The sequence below is a fragment of the Equus quagga genome, chromosome 14 (assembly GCF_021613505.1).
Source record: "Equus quagga isolate Etosha38 chromosome 14, UCLA_HA_Equagga_1.0, whole genome shotgun sequence".
NCBI lineage: Eukaryota > Metazoa > Chordata > Mammalia > Perissodactyla > Equidae > Equus > Equus quagga.
In genome coordinates, this window is record NC_060280.1 from 4,112,749 (window position 1) to 4,136,590 (window position 23,842).

Genomic DNA, 23,842 nt, shown 5'->3' on the forward strand with positions numbered 1-23,842 from the left:
CCTGTACACAGTTGTATATCTTAGTTGCAGGTCCTTCTAGTTGTGGGATGTGGGATGCCGCCTCAATGTGGCCTGACAAGCGATGCCATGTCCGCGCCCAGGATCCGAACCCTGGGCCACCGAGGCGGAGCGCGCGAACTTAACCACTCGGCCACGGAGCCGGCCCCCTCAACAAAATGTTTTTGTCTTACTTCCGTTTTCAGTCACTCTATGGACTTAGAGTAAACAAACTTTTTGAAACGGGAATCTCTAGCCATAATGCAAGAACAGATGAATAGAACAGTAACCACTTTATCCTGAAATGTGCATTTTCAGTTGTATATAAGATGCTTTAAAGCATCATATAAATATTTTAAGATGTTTCCTAAACTATTAATGGATAAGTATTACAAAGACTAGGATTAGATTTATTAGACAAAACCTATTGTAGGGTTTAAAAGAGATGCTGTATTATATCCTTCAGTAGCTCTGTCTGATTATTTTTCAACTCCTGGTTTGAATTGTAACACATAATCATTTTGAAATGTTATATTATTTAATCGGGTAAGCTCCGCTGCCTACCCTCTTCCCTAAACTAGGAGTTTATCAGTGAGTCTCTTGCATTGTTTATGCATTTTTCCTAAATTGTTTTAAGAAAAGCTTCATGATGCTAAAAACAGCATTCAGGTGCATTGTATTGTGACTTCATTAGTATGTGACTTCAACTATGTGAAGTATTGGTAAGTCTAAAGAGATCATCTTGTATTTCAGGATAATTGTATGAGACCTTTTAAGTAAAGCAATACCAAAGTTACTTTTCGATGAACAGCTTCTCTCCAGGTAGTTCTCAAACTGTTCTTTAGAATTATATATAGTCTGGTTAATTTGAAAATAGTAATAGAAATTCTCCTGATCCTTAAAGTGGCATCCTCTCTGTTTAATCATCTGAATATTTCTCAACAAACCTGTAAAGAAATTAAAGTATATCTTGTCTTCATATGGAATCTAAATGTGAAGGCAAAGATAGGTATAGGAAATATAGATAGCTAAAGCTGGAGATTTTTAGGACACTTAAAATATCTGAAAGCAAAACCGATTAAACCCATGTCCTTTTACAAAATGTGTCTTTTATTTCTTAGAGTTTTTGCTACCCTCAACTTTATTTTTATTTCTATTATTCTCTATAAGCTTTTCAGCATATCAAAATTACACATGCTCATGTTCAGATTTCACAAGTGGTTTGCCTGTTCCCTGAAGAAATGAAATTTTCCTTCATTCCTGGGACTCGTGACTTTAAATCTGTTCTGCCCATTTCTTGCCACATAGAATGATTTATTTCTGATCATTGATTGATTCACATTTTTATTAGCCCTCTTTAAATTCCACTAGGTAGGTAGTTGTCCTGTCTTCCTTTTCATTATACGCTAGGAAAAGCATGAGTAGGGGAGGGAGGTGGTAAGCCAATGGAGAATGGGGCTAAACAACGAAAAGATCTCTCCCACCTTCCCTAGGCCTGGAATATTCATTTTGCTCTCCTATTTGATTGCCCATTCCTATTTGATTGCCCATTCCATTTCATCGTATTTGCTTGCATGTTTCTGTTAGACTTTTGACTATGAATCTTCATAGCCTTGGCTAGATTGACCCCACTTATTCACAGAGTCCACAGATTTTGAGTAAAGTTGTCTCAGGAGAAGCAAGAGATATCTTTTGGTCTGCTTTTTTCCTTTATAGCCCCAAAGTTTGATTAATTTCTTTTCATTAAAAACCCCTGCATTTGTGTGCATGTGTCTGTCTGTCTCTCCTTCTCCCCCTTCCCTCCTACTTTTTTTCCCCATCTCCACCTCCTTTTTAAATTCGGTTTATATTTTTATAAAAGTGGTACCTGGGGGCCGGCCCCGTGTCCAAGTGGTTAAGTTCGTGCGCTCCGCTTCAGCGGCCCAGGGTTCGGATCCTGGGCGCGGACATGGCACTACTCATTAGGCCATGTTGAGGCAGCATCCCACATGCCACAACTAGAAGAACCCACAGCTAAAATATACAACCATTTGCTGGGGGGATTTGGGGAGAAAAACAGGAAAAAAAAAAAAGAAGATTGTCAACCGTTGTTAGCTCAGGTGCCAATCTTTAAAACAAACAAAAGAAAAAAGTGGTACCTGTACATAGTTTAGAAAGCTAACACATACTATACTATTTGAGGAAATATTTCTTGCCCTATTACTGCCCATTCTCAGTTCTTATTCCCCTTTTAGCTGTCTCTTCTGATTTTTCCTCTTAATTTCTAAATTTCAAGTTTATACTGCTAATTCTTGTTTGTGTACATTTCCAGTTTTAGATATCATCTCATTTTGGAAGATAAAGATTTAACTCCTTTACAGTATATATGCATTTCCTCCCCTACTCCATCTTGCCAAAACAGGTTTTTACCTTTTTTCAAATAAATCTCGAGTGTTTTCAAGAAAATATTGTTCCCTGTTGAGCCAAGAAGTGTGTAAATTCTTTCTTGTGCAGCTTTGCAGTTTCTGTATGTAGTATTTGCCTTTTTTCCCGTTCTTGTTCTTGTTGTTCTCCCTTATCTTACAGAAATACATCCTCCAACAGATTCCGGAGAATGAGTGCATAGGAAGTGAAATTTTTTTGAGACAATGCATGTATGCCAATATCTTTATTTTCTAATAGTTTGACTAGTTATGAAATTCTACGTTGGAAATAATTTTTCTAAGAAACTTGAAGGCATTGCTCCATTGATTTCTAGATTCCACTATCACTGTTGACTATCATGCCATTTTTATCCTCCATATTTGTGTATGACTTTGTCTCCCAGGAAGATTTTGAGATCTTCCCCTTATCCTTGATATTCTGAAATGTTGCCGTGATGTGCCTTGGTGTTGATCTTTTTTAAGTCATTATATTAAACAATCTGTGGGCCTTTCTCTCTGAGACCTTTTAGTATATGTATTTATGCACATAGGCTTCCATAGACACACATGCATGCATACATACATCTACCTCCACACATACTTTTCTTCCCTTCTTTCTGTCCTGTCATTGGAACACTTACTAATCTGATGTTGGATCTCCTGGATTGATTCTCTAATTCCATTATCTTGTCTTCTGGCGTTTACCTCTTTTGATTTGTTTGTTCTTTCTAAGAGATGTCCTCAACTCTTTATCTTACATCCTTTATTTTGATTTATTTTTCCTCTCATATTTTAAATTTCTAAGAACTATATCTCATAATCCAGGGTATCTTTCCATAGCACTTTATTTTTGTTCCATGAATGTAGTAATTTCTCATCGCTCTGAAGATATTAACTATGGTTATTCTAACATACTGTTCTGCTTCCACGTCTATTTCCTCTCACTTTTTTTTCCTGCATGTAGTTGTAGTGTCTTGATTATCATGTTCAAAGACATATCCTCAAATACCTGGTGACCCTAGTTGTGTTCTGTATATATAGTTAGGTCTTTCAGCTAATGAGCTTTGCTTTATGATGATCTCCAGAAAAACAGTTTTGAGGAACCTGAAAATGTCAGAACCCAGATCTTTTTTATTGTTATGGTTTATCTACAAAGAACACTTTGAGGGGCTTGCCGGTGTCATAATGGTTAAGTTCACGTGCTCCACTTCAGCAGCCTGGGTTCACAGGTTCAGGTCCCAGGCATGGACCTACACACTGTTTATCAAGCCACACTGTGGCAATATCCCACATCCAAAATCGAGAAAGATTGGCACAGATGTTAGCTCAGCAACAATCTTCATTAAGCAAAAAGTGGAAGATTGGCAACAGATGTTCACTCAGGGCCAATCTTCCTCACCAAAATGAAATCAAAAAAGAAAAAGAGCTCTTTGATTTCCCATTTAGGGGGTACATAAGCCTGGCTACAGGTATTTTAGAGAAGTAGGAGGAAAATTTGCATACTTTCGTTATTGAGAAATTATTTAATCCCCCTAGTGTCAGCTGTGCATGTTGGCTGCAAGTCTATCCAGAGGGCAAAATCTCATGTCCTTTAACAGGGTGACAAAGGACCAGTCACCTGGCAGTATAGGTGATGGCGTATCAAGATTCCAGGAGGCTCAACTTCCTTATACAGACTTTGAACCAATTCTCTTATTTTTAGCCCTACCTGTGCCTTCAGAGACAACCTCATGCCTCCAATTCAAGGCTTTCTGAGACTTCAAAGAACTGGGTTTTTTATTGGCTTCCTCCCTCCCACCTTGGACATTGCTCCTTTCTAAAAGAAAGTTTTGTTATTTATAATTTTATAGAAATAGTATATATATTTGTTATTAAAAAAAATCAAATGTTTAAAGAAGAAAATAAATTCACTCAGAATTTTTCCAGCCATAACCTATGCTAATATTTTAATAGATTATGCCATATTTCTTTCTGCTCTGTTTTCTGTGACTTTTACCCCCGTTTTTGCTTGCAGGTCTATATGTGTATGCTTTGATTTGATTTTGGTGGATTTTTGTTTGGTTTTTCAAAATTGGGATAATGCTGTATAGAAAATTTGTGTACTACTTCATTTAATGAACATTGTCCCGTACATCAGATAATGTGTAAAACATGACTTGAAGTAACAGTGGAATTGTGAATGTCCCATGGTTTGTTAGCCTTTATCCTAACTAGTTTAAGTCTCCCTGTGGAAGAGACTCGGCATAGTGTAGTGGTGAAGAACATGGCACTTGGATTATCAGAAGACCTGAGGTTATGTGCCTGCTCTGTCCTTCCTTTATAGTATCCTTTTACTGGTCTAGTGAGCTTCTTTTATGCTTATTATAAGTATGCTTTTCCCGTTCTTTTTCATGGATCTAACAGTCCAAGGAGTATAGAAAGGAACGGGAGCCACAGGTCATCTCAGCTAGAAACTTTGCCTGTTTGCCCAAAAGCTTCTCATCCATGTGTGGTGTGGCCACCAATGCTGGGAATAAGGCCCACAGGGTTGGGCACTTTTGTTTTCTCCTAGTTTTATTATGTGATCATTTTAAAGAGAATCTAGAAAGAGACCTAGATGCCTCTACTAAGTTGACATCTTGGTTAAAATTGGTTGTCTTTTGCAAAGTTAACCTTCATATCCCTTCTTGTACTGTGGATGTTTCTAAAACGAGAATGTAAGGCAAAGCCAACCAAGTGCTGGTTCTTCTAGTGAGAAATTCTTCAGTTATTCTTTAAGTACCTTTCTATCTTCCTCCCCTATCAAAAAGAAGGGGTTCTAATATCATGTATGTCCTATATTATTTCATCAAAACGCGTTCGTTACAGAACCACATTTTGCATTTTCAAGCTTCACTTGGATTAAAATGTGTTGGCTCCTTTTTAAGGAATTGAATGCAATAATTAACAAGCTATTGAAAGTGGAGCAGTCAGTCCTTATATCTGAAATCATAGAATGTCTATGTCTGGCACTGAAGATAAATCTGTTTCAGTTTTTTGAGGGTGTCTAGAGATGAGTTTGCAGAGAAAGTAGAGTGCCTGACCTAAAAAGGAGATGCCCTTTCCATATCATTCTATTAACTTAAGTTTCCCCCTCACATTGCCCTTTGTACAACTTGCTAGGAGGCAGAGTCCATTATCAGTAACTTCTGTCTGCCACCGTTGTTCTAGAACCATTTCCTGCTTAGCCTCACTCCCCTTCTTTCTGTTTCCCCTACCCCAGCATGATAATAACACCCATCATCTCAAATAAGAAATCATATCCTCAAACCCCAAAGAGGATCTGCTGTCTCAAGTCCGTGAGTATCCAAACTAGAGAAGGAAGGAAGCAGATTCCAAGACCCCTGCGTGGACTTGGATCAGGACTTCTCACTAGAGAACGGGACCACATCCTGATGAGTGGGGAGGGGGAGGAGACGTCAGTAACAAGAGAATGCTGAGTTTGAGGCAGTGACATTTAGGACCTTTTGAACTTTTCTGTAATTGTGCATGTGGAAATGGTTCTTGGTGTCACAGAAAGTTGTCGATTTCTGTTTATTTAGTTGTGTGAAATTAATATATACTACACCTTTATATAAACTCCTTATCTTTCTTCCTGAGTATCAGACAGCTAATCACACCTGTGTATGTCATTAAATTTGTTCTGGGTTTACTTTATATAATTTTTATCTGATTATTTGGTTACAACACCCTTCCCACATCTCTCCATCACTCCTGCTGCCACTCTAGAGCAAGCTTCCGTTGGCTCTTGCCTGAGCTGTAGCGATAGTCTTGTGACTGATTGCCCCGTTTCCTCTCTTGCCCATTAGTATTATCTTCTCCACACGATAAGCAAAGCAATCTTTTCTAAAGACATAAATCAGATCACATCATATCCATGCTTAACACCCTCCACAGATGTCCCTTTGCACTTGGAATAAATCCAAACCCTTCTCTGTTCATAAACCCTAACACAAGCTGGCCCCTTTTGGTCTCTTTAGCCTCTTCTAATTTTTACTCTTCCTCTAACTCTGTGCTTCACTCACACTAGCCTTCTCTCATTTCCTCGGGCTTAGCAAATTTATTGTTGCCATTGGGTCTTTTCACTCACTGTTTCCTCTGCCACTCTTCCCAGATCTTCGTAGGCTGACTCCTTCATAGCCATTCAAGTCTCAGATCACATATCCCGTCCTTAGACTTGCCTTCCCTGGCCATCACAGTTAACACCTCTCCTGTCTCCCATCATTCTCTATTCTATTTCTCTGTTGTATTGTCTTTACAACTCATTTGTCATAATTATCCTGTTTTATTAAGATGATTTATTTTTCTTCCTTCTCCCCTCAAAAAGGTAACTTCTTGACTGTCTTGTTTACTGCTATATTCTCATTACCTAGAAAAGGTTTGGAACATGACAGATTCTTAGTATTGAGTGGATGAACAGTGAGTTCTTTTTATGCAAGTGCCGTCCTCTTATATTGTTTCTCTTGTACCATAGCTGACTACATCTTTTTTTTTTCTTTCATAAGTAAAATAAACATTGATGCTGGATTGAAAATAATAGTAATGACTTCTTCTTTTAAACGTCTTGACATTGTGGTTATTATTATTATTAGACATGAATTTCAATAAGTCATGTTGACTTACCTCCCATGGGTCATAACCATTTCAGGGCAATATAAATGGAGTATACCTATAATATGTTGGAGAGTTAAAGTCCCAAGAGATGGTCTAGAAATAGCAAAACTTTTCAGATCATAAGACACATTGCTACCTACTCAAATATGTGATGTAGTGAGCTGGTTCCTTGGATGGAGAGACCCTAGAGAGAAGACTTGCTATCCTCCCAAGTGGGTGCCAGTCTTTTCTATCCCATTTTACAAGAGCCTGCCTTATAACAATGCATTTTTAATTTTTTATCCCCTCCTGTATGGCAGTCATGTTGCTGAGGTATTTCGTTGACTACCATCATCGGTTAGAATCTCTTATTCTGAAAGTCTGTAACTACATGATTCCTTTTCTCATCTTATGGGGCCTTTTTAAAGGAATTATAATCTGTCCCCCACGCTCCTTCTTTGCCATTTCTACTCTATAGGCCCAAGTATTAAAGAATCTTGTTAGATGATATTTTCCCAGGCTGAATCAGAGGAAACTACAACTGCTCAAAGCCTGCTCTCCTGGAAAGTTACTGTACGTCCTCTGATGGAAAAGTACAGCACTTCTCTTTTATAGACATAGACCTAGCATATCCAACGATTCTTCTAGCTCATTAAAATATACAGTGCCCCAACCCATACTCTCCAGTTTCCATATCCACTTAAAGTACTCCACTACCTAACGAGCTAAAGGAGAGTGATTATTTATTATATAATTGTATTTATGTATTCTGTAAATCATATTCAAAGTGAAATGTTATGTTCTTTAGTTTTTATGGATAAGTGGAGTCATTATTCCTTTATAGTTACAGGGGATTGACTGTTGAATTCTTCTCTAAGCCTTTAAATCTTGTTTTTGCTCTAGTTATCTCCTAAATCTTTCCTAGCAACTAGTCAGTCTAAGTAGTCCTGAACTGACCATCTATTTTCTGGTCTCTTATTATTTTATCTATTTAATAATTGAGAAGATAAAAAGAAAAGAACCCTCTGGATTTGTGTTTTGTACATGCTGTATGTCTAGCATACATACAGGGAAACAGTGGCCAGGAAAACAGTGGTATGTGAATCCACGTTAACTACCATGTCTCTGTGTTTCTCCTCCAAGTTACCATGTCCTGCCAGGAGAGCAGAATAATGGCTAAAGATTTGTCATTGTAACATTATTATTGCTTTCACTGACAAATTGTTACTCAGTCTGATCATATCAAAATTTAACATTGAGTGTATGTTTAGATTATCCCAGAGAACAGGTGGATATCTCTTCAGTTTCATGTTCTTTACAAGCAATAGGGGAAAAAGTGGTCCACCATCATGGGAATTTGCCCTGTGCCACTCCAGAGATCATCCCTCTCTAGATATGTACAAGAAAAATAGTGACTCTGGATAATCCTCATCCTTTGAGATTTTGTGTTCCAATTAGAATGTTGTTATGAAGCCTGAATTTTCAAATAACACTTAGATATGCCTATTTTAACAATAACTTTGGTTCCTATTACAATTTATCCTCAGCCTTGATAGGCTAGATATCTGATAAGCTGGAAGTGAGATGTTGAAATGTATTCTTTTAGTGATAACTGCATTGGGTATTGATGGAATACTGGAAAGTAAATTACAACTTTCGCTATGAAAATAATAATGCTAACAGTTGAAACATATTTATATTTGTAGAGTCTTTCTTTCAACCCTAAATATTTTATAGATATTATCTAATCCTAGAAAGTTCCCTGTACATGAAAAGATAGCATCCCCTTTTTTCTCAGGGGTATTAATGCCCACACTGCTTAAGTGAGTTGCCCAAGGTCACTCAGTAGTCGTTGGTAAAGCCAGAAATAGAATCCAAGTCTCCTGACTCCCAATTCGGTTCCCTCTCCTCTGTATACCCGTGCTGCCTCTCATGGGAAAGGAAGTTAATCTTCCAGCTATTAATAGCCACCAAATTGGTGGTAGCAGCACAGTGGAGGAAAGTAACTGTCTTTACACTGCAGCATTAGTATAAAAATATCTGGTAATGGAAAATTTGACAAATGTCATGGTAAAGGGAGTGGAAAATTATTTTAAGATCTGGATCTCATTTATCTAGTTCTCAGAAAAGTAAAATTCCTTAGTAGAACAGGAATCATATTTTTCTTCGTGTTTTTAAATTGTGTTTCCTAGAGGGTAATTGTCGACCTAGGCATAGCAGAGCCCGTTGTCAACTAACATAAGAATAACACGCATACTGTTGGTGATTGTGATAAGTCTGTTTTCTAACTTGGTTGGAAGTTTGAATTGCTTTATTGAAATGCACAACACTTATTTTATTCAGTTTTCGGAGTTAAGTTAGTGTTATATTGTAAAGCAAATGTAACATAAATTGGGAATTTTACTGCATGATTTGAAAACATGGGCAAAAGTACACATTATAGTTTCTTCCCTGAACAGTACACTCCAAGCAAAGTTACGTCATGTCAGGCACCATAAAGTGCACCAGAATGAAATAGGCAAAACAGAAGAAAAGTTCATTAAGAAATACAAGATAAGCACACTGGAGCTGATCAAGTTTATTATTATGTATATAATCAATTCTTTATTTTGTCCATTCCAAAAAGGTGTTCGAGAAGTGTTTATGTACTTAAATATTTAAGCATGTCTAGTATTGGAATTAACACTTGAGTTCAAACAAAACAATTTTTCTCTTAATTTTGGACCAAAGAACAAGAAGTCTCTACTAAAACTCTCAGGATATTATCTTTCTGTTTAAAGATTACTAACAATCTTTAATCAGAGGAATGATATGATCAGAATTATGTTTTAACTGTAAGTATAAGAGAGGCGGGATTGGTAGAGGCTGAAAATGCAAGGAAAAGATAAAAAATCTAGTTATTTGGGACCCAGGTGACTGAGCAGGTCATGGCAAGAGGATAACTAAAAATAAGAGAGTGTAGAATAAGAAGAATATAGGGTCACGTACAGGTCCTTAGGGAAATATATACATTTACTGACTGGAGGAAGAAGAAGGTAACAGCGACGTTGCAGAGGTAGTAGGGAAATCATTTGGAAAAGCTACAGAAGTTATGGGATAGGGTTAGGAAAAGTTGGTCAAACCTGGTTACTTTGGCATTTGGGAGAGTCGCCTTTACAGACTGATAAGGGTCAGGTAAGAGAACTCGGAGCTCTTCAAATTATGTTCATTTATCTTTGGTATTAGTCTTATTTTTGCATACCTATGAATTATGTGTGCCAGAAGAAATTAAGCATCTGGTTGATTGATTTATTAACTACCATACCTGAGGTAGTAACAGATAAAGTTCTTGCATTCGCCTAGAATTTTACTGGTTGTTGCCATTCTTGTTAATTTAGACTAGACTTCCACTCACTTAGTAATAAACTGGTGTCATTTCACTGTAGAACAAGTTACTAATCTCTGCCTACAAATGTAGAGTACTTTTTTGTTATCTTAAATCAAACATGAAAGCTGGAAATTGCTTATGAATTTTGTTGGAATTGTTCGAAATTGTTTTCATGATTAACCCAGTATCTCAAGATAGCTATAACTGTAAATTAATATTGACGTTAGCCACTCATTATTTATTTTATGTTATAGAATTTCTTTATACTAAGTTTAACTTTATTTAAAATTGCTATCAATAAACTATGATTTTTTCCTTTCCAACTAATTTTTCTTTTCGATTTTTATCAATTGGCAGAAAATGTGCCTTATTATCAGTAGTCTTTTTTTTTAACTGGTAGTGTTATTGGAAAATATTTAAGCAGCATCTTGAGCTTCTTTTTAATTTTGTTGAACAGGCACATCTTCAAGTGAATCTAATCTGCTTAAAATTCCTCCACAAAAAAGAACCCGAAGAAAACTAATGCCTTCTCCCTTGAAAGCAAAACACACCCAAAAGTCTACACTGTCTGAAAGTATGCAGCTCAATGATTCTCTCAGCAAAGAGCTTCAGCCTATTGTGTATACTCCAGAAGACTGTAGAAAAACTTCTCAAAACCCATGTACAGTGACCTTTTTAAAACCATCGTTACATACTACAAGTTTTCAGGCCAACTCAAATATAAACAGTAATAATTCTTCGAAAATCTTATGTGAAGGAGATACTCCTCTCAGCAGGAGAAAAGAATATGGACGGGAGGATTTGGACCCTACATTTATTATACGTGAAGACACCAGGAGCTTGAAAAGTAAATTACCTGAACAAGAATCATTATCAAACAATAACATTTTACAAAGGTACAGAAAAAGAGTATTTGCCAATTCTTCTTTTTTTTTTCCTATAGCCTTTAAACTGTTAGCTTTCTTTTTCTTCTTTAGCTATATATCAGTCTATTTTATAGAGCAAGTGTGCTATCTTGATTACAAAAGTCAGTGTTTTACCTTCATTAATTCCTCATTGTCTTTGTCTCTAAATGTTAATTCACTAACACAATATTTTAAAGCCTTTAATTTGATCTCAAGTTGATTGACCCTCGTTAGGATAGAAGAAACGTTAAGATATATTTAGTTCTTCATACTCCAAATTTAGATGGTGTCATCAGCAAAGATTACCGTGTTTATTATTATTCGTTAATATCTTCACTGAAGGAAATTCCACTGTTCCTGTTGATGTTTAGCAAACCTTAGCTTGCTCTGAAATAGTCGTAGGTCTAAGATATGGTTGACTGCATGTCATCCAAGCAAACGCATCCTTCTCACTTCGTCCGTATAATCACATATGATCTAAATATGGGAAGAATGATACCTTCACTTTTCTGTGCTGTTGGGAATGCAGAAATTTCTTGATAGCGACTCTATCTATGGTGTAAAATGAAAAGAAAACCCCAGGGAAGCAAGGGAAATTTTACAGTATAGAGTAATGTTTTCCTTCATATGTTAATACAGAATGATGTTCTAATTATTGAAGTGCATACCTCATTTTTCTCTGTAATACAAATGAAAATTACTTTTTATTTTTGATTATTTAATATACAGGCTTGACCCGTCTTCATTCTCAACTAAACATTCTCTGCCTACACCAAGCGTAGTACCATCCTACATGGCAATGACTGCCACTGCCAGAAGGAAACGGAAATTAATAAGGTACGATTAAACATAAACTGGTTCAATCTCTATAACTATGTGAAACCATTTTTATACGGGTTTTCCCCACTCTCTGAAAGTTCGCTTTACACCACTTCGCTTTCACAAAAGACCTACATTAGTACCAATTTTCGCTAACCAAAAGATATCCAAAGAGGATTTCCACTTTTATGAAGAAAAGTATCTCAGCATCAAGCCACCATAGTATTGGTTTGTGTCTGTGAGCATCTATGCTCTGTCTTGATTTATTTTGGTAGGTTATATTTTGTGTCTGGGAATGCTCAAAAGTTTTTCCCATATAAATTAATGGTAATTGTTTCTTCACTTTACACCATTTCAGCTTACAAAATTTCATAGGAACACTCTACTTTTGGATAGCAGGAGAAACCTGTGCTTTGGTTCCCACAGCTCTTCTTTATTTCTTGTAATTAGACTGTCAATTCCTCTTTAAGCACAGATTGCTCTGAATGTGGTGCTGGATTTATATTATCAAAGGGAAATCTTGATAAAGCCCAGGTATTCACTTGATATTTACATAAAGTATTCCATATTTCAGATTATTGAAAATGAATTGAGAAGTCTTCTGGCCTTCAGAAATGTCATTTAATTTTAACTTTTCTTCTGGTGACAATTTTTATCCATTTGGTATTTTTCCTTTTAGACATTAGTGAATTTCTTCAGTCCTAAAATTGTATTATTTGAATGGATTTTGATATATGACTAAAATGTAATGAGCAAAGAGACTTCTGTTTCTGGCTATGACAGTGTAGCTTCTATCAGACCAAGCAACCCATCAAGAACGATTATAAAAACTGATAAAATGCAACTCATGGCTGCTTCAAGGCACTGAGGAACTGCCAAGACAACTAGGACTTGAGAGTCTAAGATCCCAGAAAGAAGGAAAACAAGCTGTGGAGAACCAGATCTTCTCTGCCGCTTTTTTCATTTTGTATTTGCCAATTTATGGCATCAGGTATAGAAGTATAGAGGCCATGCAGAAAATGGAAGCCGAGAGCTATCATGAGTCTCAGTGAGCTAGGGAAACAGAATCATTTTGTGTAGCTTTTGCCCTCTAGATATTTGCCAAATTCTAAACTCTCTGGAATAAAAGGCCAAGAAACCAAGCTAAAAGTAGCTGCTAAGAGGCTAAAGTATTAAGCAAAGTTTTGACATTCTCATGGGGCTGGGACACAAAAATTGTTGTTCAGGAATCATCAGGGAGAAAAGGCCCTGTTAAACATCCAGGATTTTATCTGAGACCCCTGAAAGCCTGTGCTATAAGAGTAGGGCAAACTGGAAATAGACCAGTTCTTGAGAGCCTAAAATAGACCTTAGACCAACTCAATCCATTTTTGGATCAAGGTAATCTATCTCTATTGTGTCTGCTTCCCAGAAGAAAATTCAGTCGTCTCTAGAAGAATGTATCATCCAGAACCTCCACGGTTTTTCATATACAACGTTTAACACTTAAGCAAAAATTACCAAGTATGCCAAGAGACAGGACCAAATGACTGAAAATCAAGAGGAAAAGACAAATTAGAGAAGCATTGATCCATAATTGATACGGATATTGAGATTATCAGATAGGGACTTTAACTATGACTAAGTTCAACAAAATAGATGATAATTTCCCAAGAACTGGATTCTATTAAAATGAATCAAATGGTTATCCTTGAACTAAAAAAATAGAATTTACTGAAATTAGGAACTCAGTAAATCAATTTAATTATTAGGCACAGCAGAAGAGAGTTTAGTGAACTGGAAGATAAGTTGATAGAAAAATAGCCAAACCAATATACAGAAGGATAAAAAGAGAAAGTATGGAGAAAAGGTAAGAGATATATGGGACACAATTAAAAAGGCCTAGCATATATATTTTTTGAGTTCCAGAAAGAAATGAGAAAAAGAATGGAGGGGAAACAGTAGTCAAGAAGATGCTGGCTAATCATTTTCCAAAACTGACAAAAAAATAAATCGCAAATTCGAGGAGTGCTGCAAACCACAAGCAGCACTAGTACTTTAAAGAGAAAATACCTGGGAACATAGCAGTAAAACAGCTAAAAAATCAAACACAAGGAAAAAATCTTAAATATTCTGAGTTATAGGATATGAAGTCTATTATATAGTCTTTATAGCCTGCAACACTGAATGCAACGATAAGGTAGAGTGAATGGTTGGTTCTATTGTAAAATGGATCTGACTTGCTCTCTCTTTTTCTTTGACGTGGTTTTGGGGAGAAGAGTGTAAGATCTTAAGGTAACTCTTTTTAAGTTTCCTATTTTCTACCAAGGACCTGTTATCGTCTGGGCTAGTGTAAACAGATTTACAAATATCCTATTTATTTGTGCCATGTAGAGTATCATCTCATAAGTGCATTTAGGATCTGTCCTTTTGCTTCCAAACAAAGTACAGTCGTGTGCCGCACAATAGTGTTTCAGTCAATGACGTACCGCATGTACAACGGTGGCCCATAGGATTAGTCCCATATAGCCTTAGGTGGGTAGTAGGCTATACTATCTAAGTTTGTGTCAGTACACTCTGTGATGCTTGCGCAACTGTGAAATTACCTAATGATGCATTTCTCAGAACATATCCTCGTCATTAAGCAACTCATGACTACAGCAGAGCCTTAGAATGTGTAGATTTAAAATTCCTGGGTTGATTTTTCCTGAATTTCTCTGGCTACTCATGACATTTAAAATCTTGTATTTTTCTATGGTGCAAATTTGAACTGTGTAATTAGTCTGGCTTGTGTATGGGAATCAGTCACTTAATGAGTGAGCCTGGCTAACCGCCATCATCAGTTTCATCCATCTTATCACTAATTTTTATTGTGTCAGTTGTGTTATTCTTTCCATTAACTAATGTTGGTGACTTTTCTTGTTCTTGACTGGTACCATGTTACCATCTGTTGTGTTAACTAAGATTTGGCAAAAGTATAGCTAAGAATAATTTTAAAATGTAAACATAATCACTACCAAAATCAGGTGACTTTTCAAGAAATGTCCAGCTATGTAAATTGTGTATTTGGTGTGGTTTTAGATGAGTTGAAGGGCTTCCAAATGAGCAACTAATATTGTGAAATAATATTAAAGGACATATAAAGAAAGTAAGATTTCTCATAGCCTATTAATTGCTCTATTACATTCCCTCTGGTACCAATAATTAGATCCTGCCATTAACTGAGGTTAAAAGAGATTAATGCTAGAAATGTACATAATTACTTTTTTTATCTTCCTTTTCCCCAATTAAATCTACATGAACTTGAGAGTAATAAACGCTGGTATTTTCCACTTAACAGCTTTATGTACATATGTAGGTGTGTATGTATTCTAAGATGGTTTTTAAAAATGAAGAAGGGAAGGCTCCATATATATAGTTATTTTACTTATTTTGTATCAGTTTTTCTCTCTGGAAAAAAAATTAGAGGTCAAAAGCACTGGGTATTCCAAAAACCTACCAAACTGAATTTTTTAATTACTACTTAAATTGAGAATATTAGATTTTTAATCTTTCAATTTATTTAATATCATTGTAACAAACTCTTTTAACTAAATGAATTAGCCTGCCAAACATACAAATACAATATATACAGATGTAAAATTTTACGTATAAATTATATTAATCAGAGTTTTTGGTTTTTGTTTGCTTTTTCATTATTTGGTTGATTTTCTATGTGTTCTGCAGTCTTTCTTAGTGCACAAAAATGGTCTCACATTTGCCATACATTTTTGGTTTGTTTTGAAAGATGTCTAATGATTCCAACTAGAAATTATCTCAATTGAAAGACTATGAGGTGCCTTATGTTTATTAAGCAGAAACGCTCTACCTGTGTAAGGGAACAAAATGTTAAATCTTAACTTTTAATAATAGTTATGGAAATATATTTGGTACACAACTAGAAGAGTTTAGATTTCTTCTCAATATAGTCTTTAACATAATTTGAATTTGTACTCATACCAATTTTAGGTTTTTTAATTTTATGATATTTGTAACAAATGTTAAACATTTCATCAGTGGACTGTTTTATTTAAATTCTAAAAATGTTTCAATGTATTTTACTTATATAAATAATTAATAAATTATTTTGTTAGGCTTTGATTTCCTTCCTAGAAATATGAGTTTTATTCAAATAGATTTATTCAAAAGACTAATTTTCAAATAAAAACAATCTATGAGTAAAAACAAAGGTCCTAGAACTAACCAAAGCAAAGAATCATTCCATAAAAATACTAAAGACAACTTTAAGGTAAATTTCAGGGAAAGACAACACTTATCAAAAGTAACCAATAACATTGATCTATGTACTTGAAGAGATAAAATCACCAAATGACCAAAAAAAGAATTTTTGCCTTAGACAGCTGATATTTATATATATTTTGTCAAAAAAGAGTGTTTAGTATCCAAAACAGAATTATAGTAATTTACTTTATTCAACACCATTTAGGAATAGAATTTTTACAACTGAGTGTCTTTACTTTCCTAGCACTAGTACTTCTTTGTAACCATTTTGGGTAAGTATCATTTGCATTCCTGAACAGAGAAGGCAAAAATCACCGTTAGAAACACCGTAGTCATCTCTCTTGCAGGCTCTAGAAAATTGAGGTGCACAGGTTGAGTTATTTTTCCCAGCATTTGGTCTGCTTGTGCCTGTTTTTCTTTGCTGTCATATTAAATAGCCACTCTGACTACTTTCTGTGAGCACACAGCTAACCCATCTTCTCCTTGTTCCACAAACATACATCCACATCCGTTAACCACATGGTTAGGGTTGCCAGAAGACCAAGTTCTTGCCATAAAAGGGAAGACTCCAGTTGTTAATCCAACTGACAGTCAAATTAGTATCAACTTGTAAAATGGTGTGTAATATCTTTATTAGCCAGAAATGCCATAAAATTAGCTTATTTGAATCAATGTGGAGGGGGCGTGTTCATCCCCCAAGTCGACCCCCAGCCCTGCCTGTTGAAACTTGATGCTCTGTAGGGCCAGGAAGGATTGGATTGCTGTTTTTCAGGGCCTAGATCAAACTCATCTCATCCACAAAATCTTCCATCTCTCTTTTTTCTGAACTCAGGAACTGAGAGAGCTCCGTATAGTTTGAAAACCTGTGGCACTAGTTTTTACTCTACTTTATATTATTTACAAGTTTGTCTTATTTTTTCCCCCTTCCCATGATATATCCATTATGTAAGTTTTCAAGACGGGTTGTTTGTGCTTTCCTTATTTGTGTGTCCTGTAACATGAGACCATAATAGCTGTTTAGTAATATGTCAACTCAAATTGAGGTAGAAATTTGAGCCGTTAATAAAGTGAAATTGATGTAAATTTTTGAAGATAAATGAAAATAGGTCATTCTTTTCATTTCAGTTCCTATAATTGCAGTAGTCAGAGATTCTCAGACTGATTTTTACTATGCTTCTATTTAAAAACAAGGTTTCCAAACAATCTCACTTTTTTATATTCCCCAGATTAGGGTTCTTGCTCCAAATTTGTAATATGAGCTTAGTTTTTCACCTCTTGCAATGTGCTCCTTATCTCTACACTTTGAATAACAGTACTCACTTATATTCCAGCAGAGCACCCTGGAAATGTTCTGTTACAGAATTGTTACATACACCTACAGACATAATCTCTGGTTTGAATAAACATCATTAAAATGACACACAGCTAAACTTCCCTGTGGGCTAAAACATGTATTTAGTACCTCCAGTTATTTCCATGGGATTTTACAACTTAATGTTTTAGTATTTCACTTTTTCTTTAATCTTCATTGCATGTAGAATATATATTAGAACTTAGAGATATAAAAGATGTGTTACTAAAATAAAAATTTTTCCCCTCAAGTTCTGCATCAAATACTTCATTAACTGCTGAGGTAAATTCTGGATTTGCCAAACGTGTTCGACAAGATAATTCAAGTCATGAGCTCTTACAAGAAAACAGACCAACAATGGGTATGTCTTAGCTCTTATTTTGATATTAACAATATGATGACCTAAAATATATATAGTACTTTACATTTTTCTATAGTGTTATCATAAGAATCTCCTTTTACCTGCTCATCACCTTTGTTACATAGCAAGTCTGATTATCCATGTTACGGATAAGAAAACGTAAGGCACAAAATTGAAAACACTTACCCAAGATCACCGGATCTTTCATGGTAGAGCCAAAACTCAGAGCCAAATCTCCTAACTCTACATTCTGCACCCTACATACTGCCTCATGTTGCAGAAGAGTTGATAAATAATTTAACTAATAATTGAAATCATTAGCTAATTGTATTATTTAATAGGTTAGTGACTAAGTATATTTTATAGATAAACTATATTCACTTGAAATTTTTCTCTTAGCCTATTATTTTTACTAATTTGAGGGCCGGCCCAGTAGCATAGTGGTTAAGTTCGTGTGCTTTGCTTTGGCAGCCCAGGGTCTGCCAGTTCAGATCCCAGGCACAGACCTACGCACCACTTATCAAACTGTGCTGTGGAAGGCATCCCACATATAAAGTAGAGGAAGATGGGCACAGATGTTAGCTCAGGGCCTGTCTTCCTCAGCAAAAAAGAGGAGGATTGGTGGCAGATGTCAGCTCGGGGCCAATCTTCCTCAAAAAAAATAAATAATAATTTGGCCTCTGACTCATTTGTGCAATTATTGCCAGGCTCTAGTCTGTACCTAGTTACAATCATATTGTAGCTCCCATTAGCAACTTGAAAAAGATGCTCGTGGGATGACACAAGTCCATGGTAACAAAACCACGTCTTCAGTGAAACCAGAAGTATGTAGCACCAACCAGTTTCTAGGCCTTGGTGTCCAGACCTCTGTCTCTCTGACTCTGTAGTTCTTAGGACTTTGTTCAGGAAGTATTTATTTACTACACACTCACTATGTGCTAGGTTCTGTGATGAATACAAAGATAAATAAGACCCAGTTTGGTTTCTTCTCTAAAGGAACTTATAATTGCAGTCGTGTGCCACGTAACGTTTCACTCAACAACAGACTGCATGTACAGTGGTCGTCTTATAAGATTGGTCCATAGAGCACAGATGTGTAGTAGGCTGTGCCATCTGGGTTTGTCTAAGTAAGTGCACTCTGCGATGTTTGCAAGATGATGAAATAGCCTAATGAGGCTTCTCTCAGAATGGATCCGCATTGTTTAGCGACACGTGACTGTACAGCACTCGGAATTTAGAGGAGTTTCATGAGATAACATGGAAACTATTGTTATTTTTTTCTGTCAGTGCTTTTTCATTGGAGTACTGTAAAATTTCTCAATAGCTTTGCCAAGCTGTAAATCCTTATTTCTTATGGTAGCCAGTGGCAGTTATTCACCTTAAGTTCAATAGAAATGTCTTTCATGCAAATGTAAAAATCAAACGAGTCCTGAAAAGTAAAATTTTACTATGATTATTTGGTTTAACATGCCATGTTTAATAATACTTAACAATGTGTGTATGCAGTTGGTGTAGATATGCACTGCCCCGTTTGTCTCCTGAAAAAATTCTCCAGGAAGTAATAATTCTGCAACCTAATAATAAATTTATAATAATTCTAAAATAATAGAGATTTGGTTTTTCTAATATGCTTATTTTCTAAGAATAGTATAAAATGCATCAGATAGCATGTATAAAGAGAGATGAATAAAAAAATTTACTATGGAGGAAAAAGTAGGAGATGATACCAAACTACAGTGCTTGACAAAAAGAAGGAAGAGCTAAGGCTAAGTTAAAAGATTGTGTGTCGTTAAGGATAATGGAGCACTTAGAGAGAGGTGTTAATTTAAGGGAAAAGGATAGTTTATGTACTTTAGGATATTCAAGTGAAAATGCCTGAAATATACATCAGGAATTCCTGGAAAAGTAAGAGAATACTGGGACTGCCTTCCTTAGAATGTACTCAGCTGTGGTCTCCAACTAACACTGTACAAATGAAAGTACAAAGGAGCATCAGTGGGAGAGGAGCTAACTGCTGTTTACTGAACAGTTAGAGAAATGAGAAATAGTGTCAAGAGAATACGTGCTCCTAAAACTACAGCTGATGTGACCAAAAACGTGGATATGAGATTAGACTGATCCGTAAAGAAGTCAGTGACGCCTTGCTGTAGCAGCACTCCATTGAGTAGAGAATCATTGTGAAGGCTGGTGAAGAGCCAGAAGAATGGGCAGAGGTAGATGGAACACATTTGAGAGCCGGCAGTGGAAGAGGAAGGGGCTGTGGGGTCAGGATCAGCACTTTAGGAAGTACTGATCTAGATTCAACGATACTTCTAAAGTGGAAACTGGAAGTTTGAGAACCCTGGGGAAATAATCCAAAGAATGAGAAAAAAATGGGTGATGTCAAAAAGAATGGGAACAATGCTTGTAGAAACAGCCTTTCATTAGTTCAAAAAGAAGGGAAGCAAATGCAGAAGTTTATTCAGTGACTGCACTTGTTATTTGCAGGGAATGCGTGTGCATATGTGTGTGTGTGCATGCATGCACAGCTGCACTAAAACTTCAGTTTGCAGTATGAAAGGGTGAATTTCTATTTTTAAACCAGGGGTATTAATGTTTCTTTGTTGTTACATTTTAAATCATGTTAATTAACAACTTTCAATTTTTAAGAATAAATTTACCTTCTGATGGTTATAATTTTCAACAATTTTTTATAAGTTGAATGGTGAAAATTCCTCCTAAATGATACTTTTACCATATTTATATATCTTTTTATTTCTTCTCTAGAATGTAAAAGAAACATCCATAAAGTAAAGCCAAACATGGTTAGAAAATTTGGAAGAAATATTTCAAAAGGAAATCTAAGATAAGTCACTTCAAAATCAAGGAAAATGAAATTGACAAGTCTGCTTTTAAAAGGGTTTGTTACCAGTACCCCTTCAGAAACTTATTTAAAATCTTTGAAAGAAGACCATCTTAAAGCTAAGTTTACCAAAATACCTTCAGCGAGCAGAAAATGAAGTTTTTTGTTTTGTTCTTTTGTATTCTAAACAAATATAAAATTTCAACAGACAAGGTTATGTTTTAAGTTTTTAGAATATTTGCTACCCTTTAAAATCCCTAAGTCAGCATGGTGGCAGCTGAGTTTTACTGTACTGCAACAGGTTGATTGGGACATCCTAGAAAATAATAGTGAGTTAAATTATCCTTACTGTTTTTTGAAAATAAGGAGAATTTAGAAGTGGTAAAATTTTGACCCAGGATGTATTTAGTCTTACATTATTTCAATCATATATATGACTTTCCTTTCCAAAATTACTTTGAGGTACAAATGTACATAAATGTATGTGACCATAAAGTTGTTAAATGTTATTTTAATAGTCTTAATGAATAAAATAGTAGTATTGTTCCTTGCTACTCAATATATTAAAGATGTAGATTTTATAATGTTGCTTTTCTGTCTCATTACTACCTTTTACCCACTTTAAACAATTATTTTTATAAAGTGTGAATTTTGCAGATTTGTATTTCATATTTCATTAAGAATTGTGGCACTAGAACCAAGTCGGAAAGTTAATCTATGGTTCCTTACTGAGAAAATGTTATAATCATTCCCTCTGCTATAGGAAGTACATGGAGCTGCAACTTAATCGTACATCCTTGTTTGCTTGCCTTGTTTAGCCTGTTTATCTTCTGAATACAGCAAATATTTGATTAAATGCACTTTTAATTTTATGTGGTCTAGGAAGTGTGCCGCGAAGGCAAACAACCCTTTAACGACCAGTTGAAAGATTTTAGGACTTTTAGTCAAGTTTTTCAACTTAAAATCTGATTTGGAGAGTGTGAGCCGGAGTAATGACCTTTGAGAGGTTCCTTCCAACTCTGACACTGGTAATTCCGTATTCATGGACATGCACACAGGATCTGCCATAGGGAGAGCCACCGTAACACCATTTTTTTTTTTTTGGTCCCCTTGTCATAAGGCCTTTCATTGTGTTGCCTATTTGACGGTCACTTTCACCTCTCTATTATTCCTTTCCATCTATTTTAGGTAATTATGTGTTTCAAAAGAAATCTTTCTACCAGGTACTGATGAGTGGCTAAAGGATTAAGTGACCATACCTTCTAGTCCACCTCATGCTATAATATGTGAGTGATTTTGTTATATGCCATTTTCATCATATAGCAATTTTGCCTTCTGTAAAAATTAATAATAATGCCTGCAATGCAACCATGTTAAGGAGAAATTAGGAGAAATAAATTGCAATGAATGTGGGAAAAGAAAGCTGTTGAATATATAGAGAGAGAAAATAAATGCATTTAAACTAGAACAAGAATGCTATTCAATAAGTCACTGTAAAACAATTTTTAAATGAACTTTATTTATGTAAATAGTAGACCAATTATAAGTATGTAGCTCAATGAATTTTCACAAAGTGAACACAGCCATGTAACCAGCACTCAGATCAAGGAATAGAAAATTATCAGTAATCCCCCCCTCCCTTGTTTCTCATCTCCCTCTAAGGGTAACCACTATCCTAACACCATAGACTGATTTTAACTAAAATAACTTATCTCTGTTTTTATTAAAAAAAGTATCTTTTTCCAAGAAGTAACACAAAGCTGTTAACAGTAAAAATGTGCCTCCTCCTCATCCTTGCCAATATCATTTGCAGTTGTAACCACTGCCGATAGTGTAGGTACCCTGCCAAGTCAGTTATTTTATTCATATACAAGTCTGTATACTTTGTTTTTTACAAAAGTTGTATCATACTATTTATATTGTTTTGCAATTCAGTTTTTTGATTCACATTTGAAAGCAGCACAGGCATCTTTGTAAAATTTTTAAGTGTGAGTTTCATAAATACTGCTATCACAAATTGACTGCTCTTAGTACTAGCTACAAATAAATTTTTATGTGGCAAATGAAAGATCAGAGAGAAACCTAGATGATGCTCAGTCTCTTTTGACTAAAACCATATGGCATTTCTGAGACTACTTAGGAGTACTCACTATTATTTCTACATCATGGTGTCCAAAGTATGTTCCACAGTCCTTGGCTTATCCTGGGATTCTCTGCCGAGAAAAGGGTTCCGTGTCAAAGAAAAGTGGGAAACGGCAGCCTACTGGGACATTGGTCATGACATTGACAATATAAGCCCCTGAAATCTTACAATCTAGAATCTTACTTGGTTTAACCCAGTAATTCCAAAATTCCTTTTAAACATCAGACTTTTTAAAATTTTTTCAGTGAGGATAGTACATTGAACCCTCATATAATAGTAACACTGAATCCGATTACCAGATTTTTCCACATTTGCCTAGAGTATTCCTTTTTTCCCTTGCTTTTTTTCCTTTGCTAGTGTATTTTAAAGGACACCTCAGACATCATTTCTTTTTGTCACTTACAGACTTTCTAAAAAATATGACTCTCTAAAATATATAGCCATTTTCTTATTGAGTACAAAAAAATGCATCCTTTTATTAAAGCACTTTTAGTAATATCCCTAAGAACATACATTGAACAACAACGTTTCAGATTAATAATGGCTATAAAATTAAGAAAGGATTAGAGGATGGAGTTATAATAGTATAGATTTAATTCGAGGAAATTAAATCAGTTTGAAATAACCACTGTTGATACATTAATGCTAACTCTACTGATCTTTCTCATTCATTTTTATTAAATTAAGACCTAATTAAAACAAATTTTGGTTTTTATAGAGTAACACTTTAAAAAGTAAGTTTATATTATGCTTTCCTACTTTTTATAATTCGTTGGAGAACTTA

General features: G+C 35.4%; 1 protein-coding gene across 4 annotated transcripts in view; it reads left to right on the top strand.

The window, feature by feature from the left end:
* Positions 1-21,452, top strand: part of KIF18A (kinesin family member 18A) — a 93,389-nt gene extending 71,937 nt beyond the window's left edge. For all 4 annotated transcript variants that reach the window (XM_046684573.1, XM_046684570.1, XM_046684571.1 and 1 more), the window contains 4 exons: positions 10,835-11,273; positions 12,012-12,119; positions 17,964-18,073; positions 20,840-21,452. In XM_046684573.1, the coding sequence (XP_046540529.1) occupies positions 10,835-11,273; positions 12,012-12,119; positions 17,964-18,073; positions 20,840-20,922 (740 nt within the window). In that variant the 3' untranslated portion in view covers positions 20,923-21,452. The remainder of the gene's footprint in view (positions 1-10,834; positions 11,274-12,011; positions 12,120-17,963; positions 18,074-20,839) is intronic.
* Positions 21,453-23,842: the final 2,390 nt, after the last annotated feature.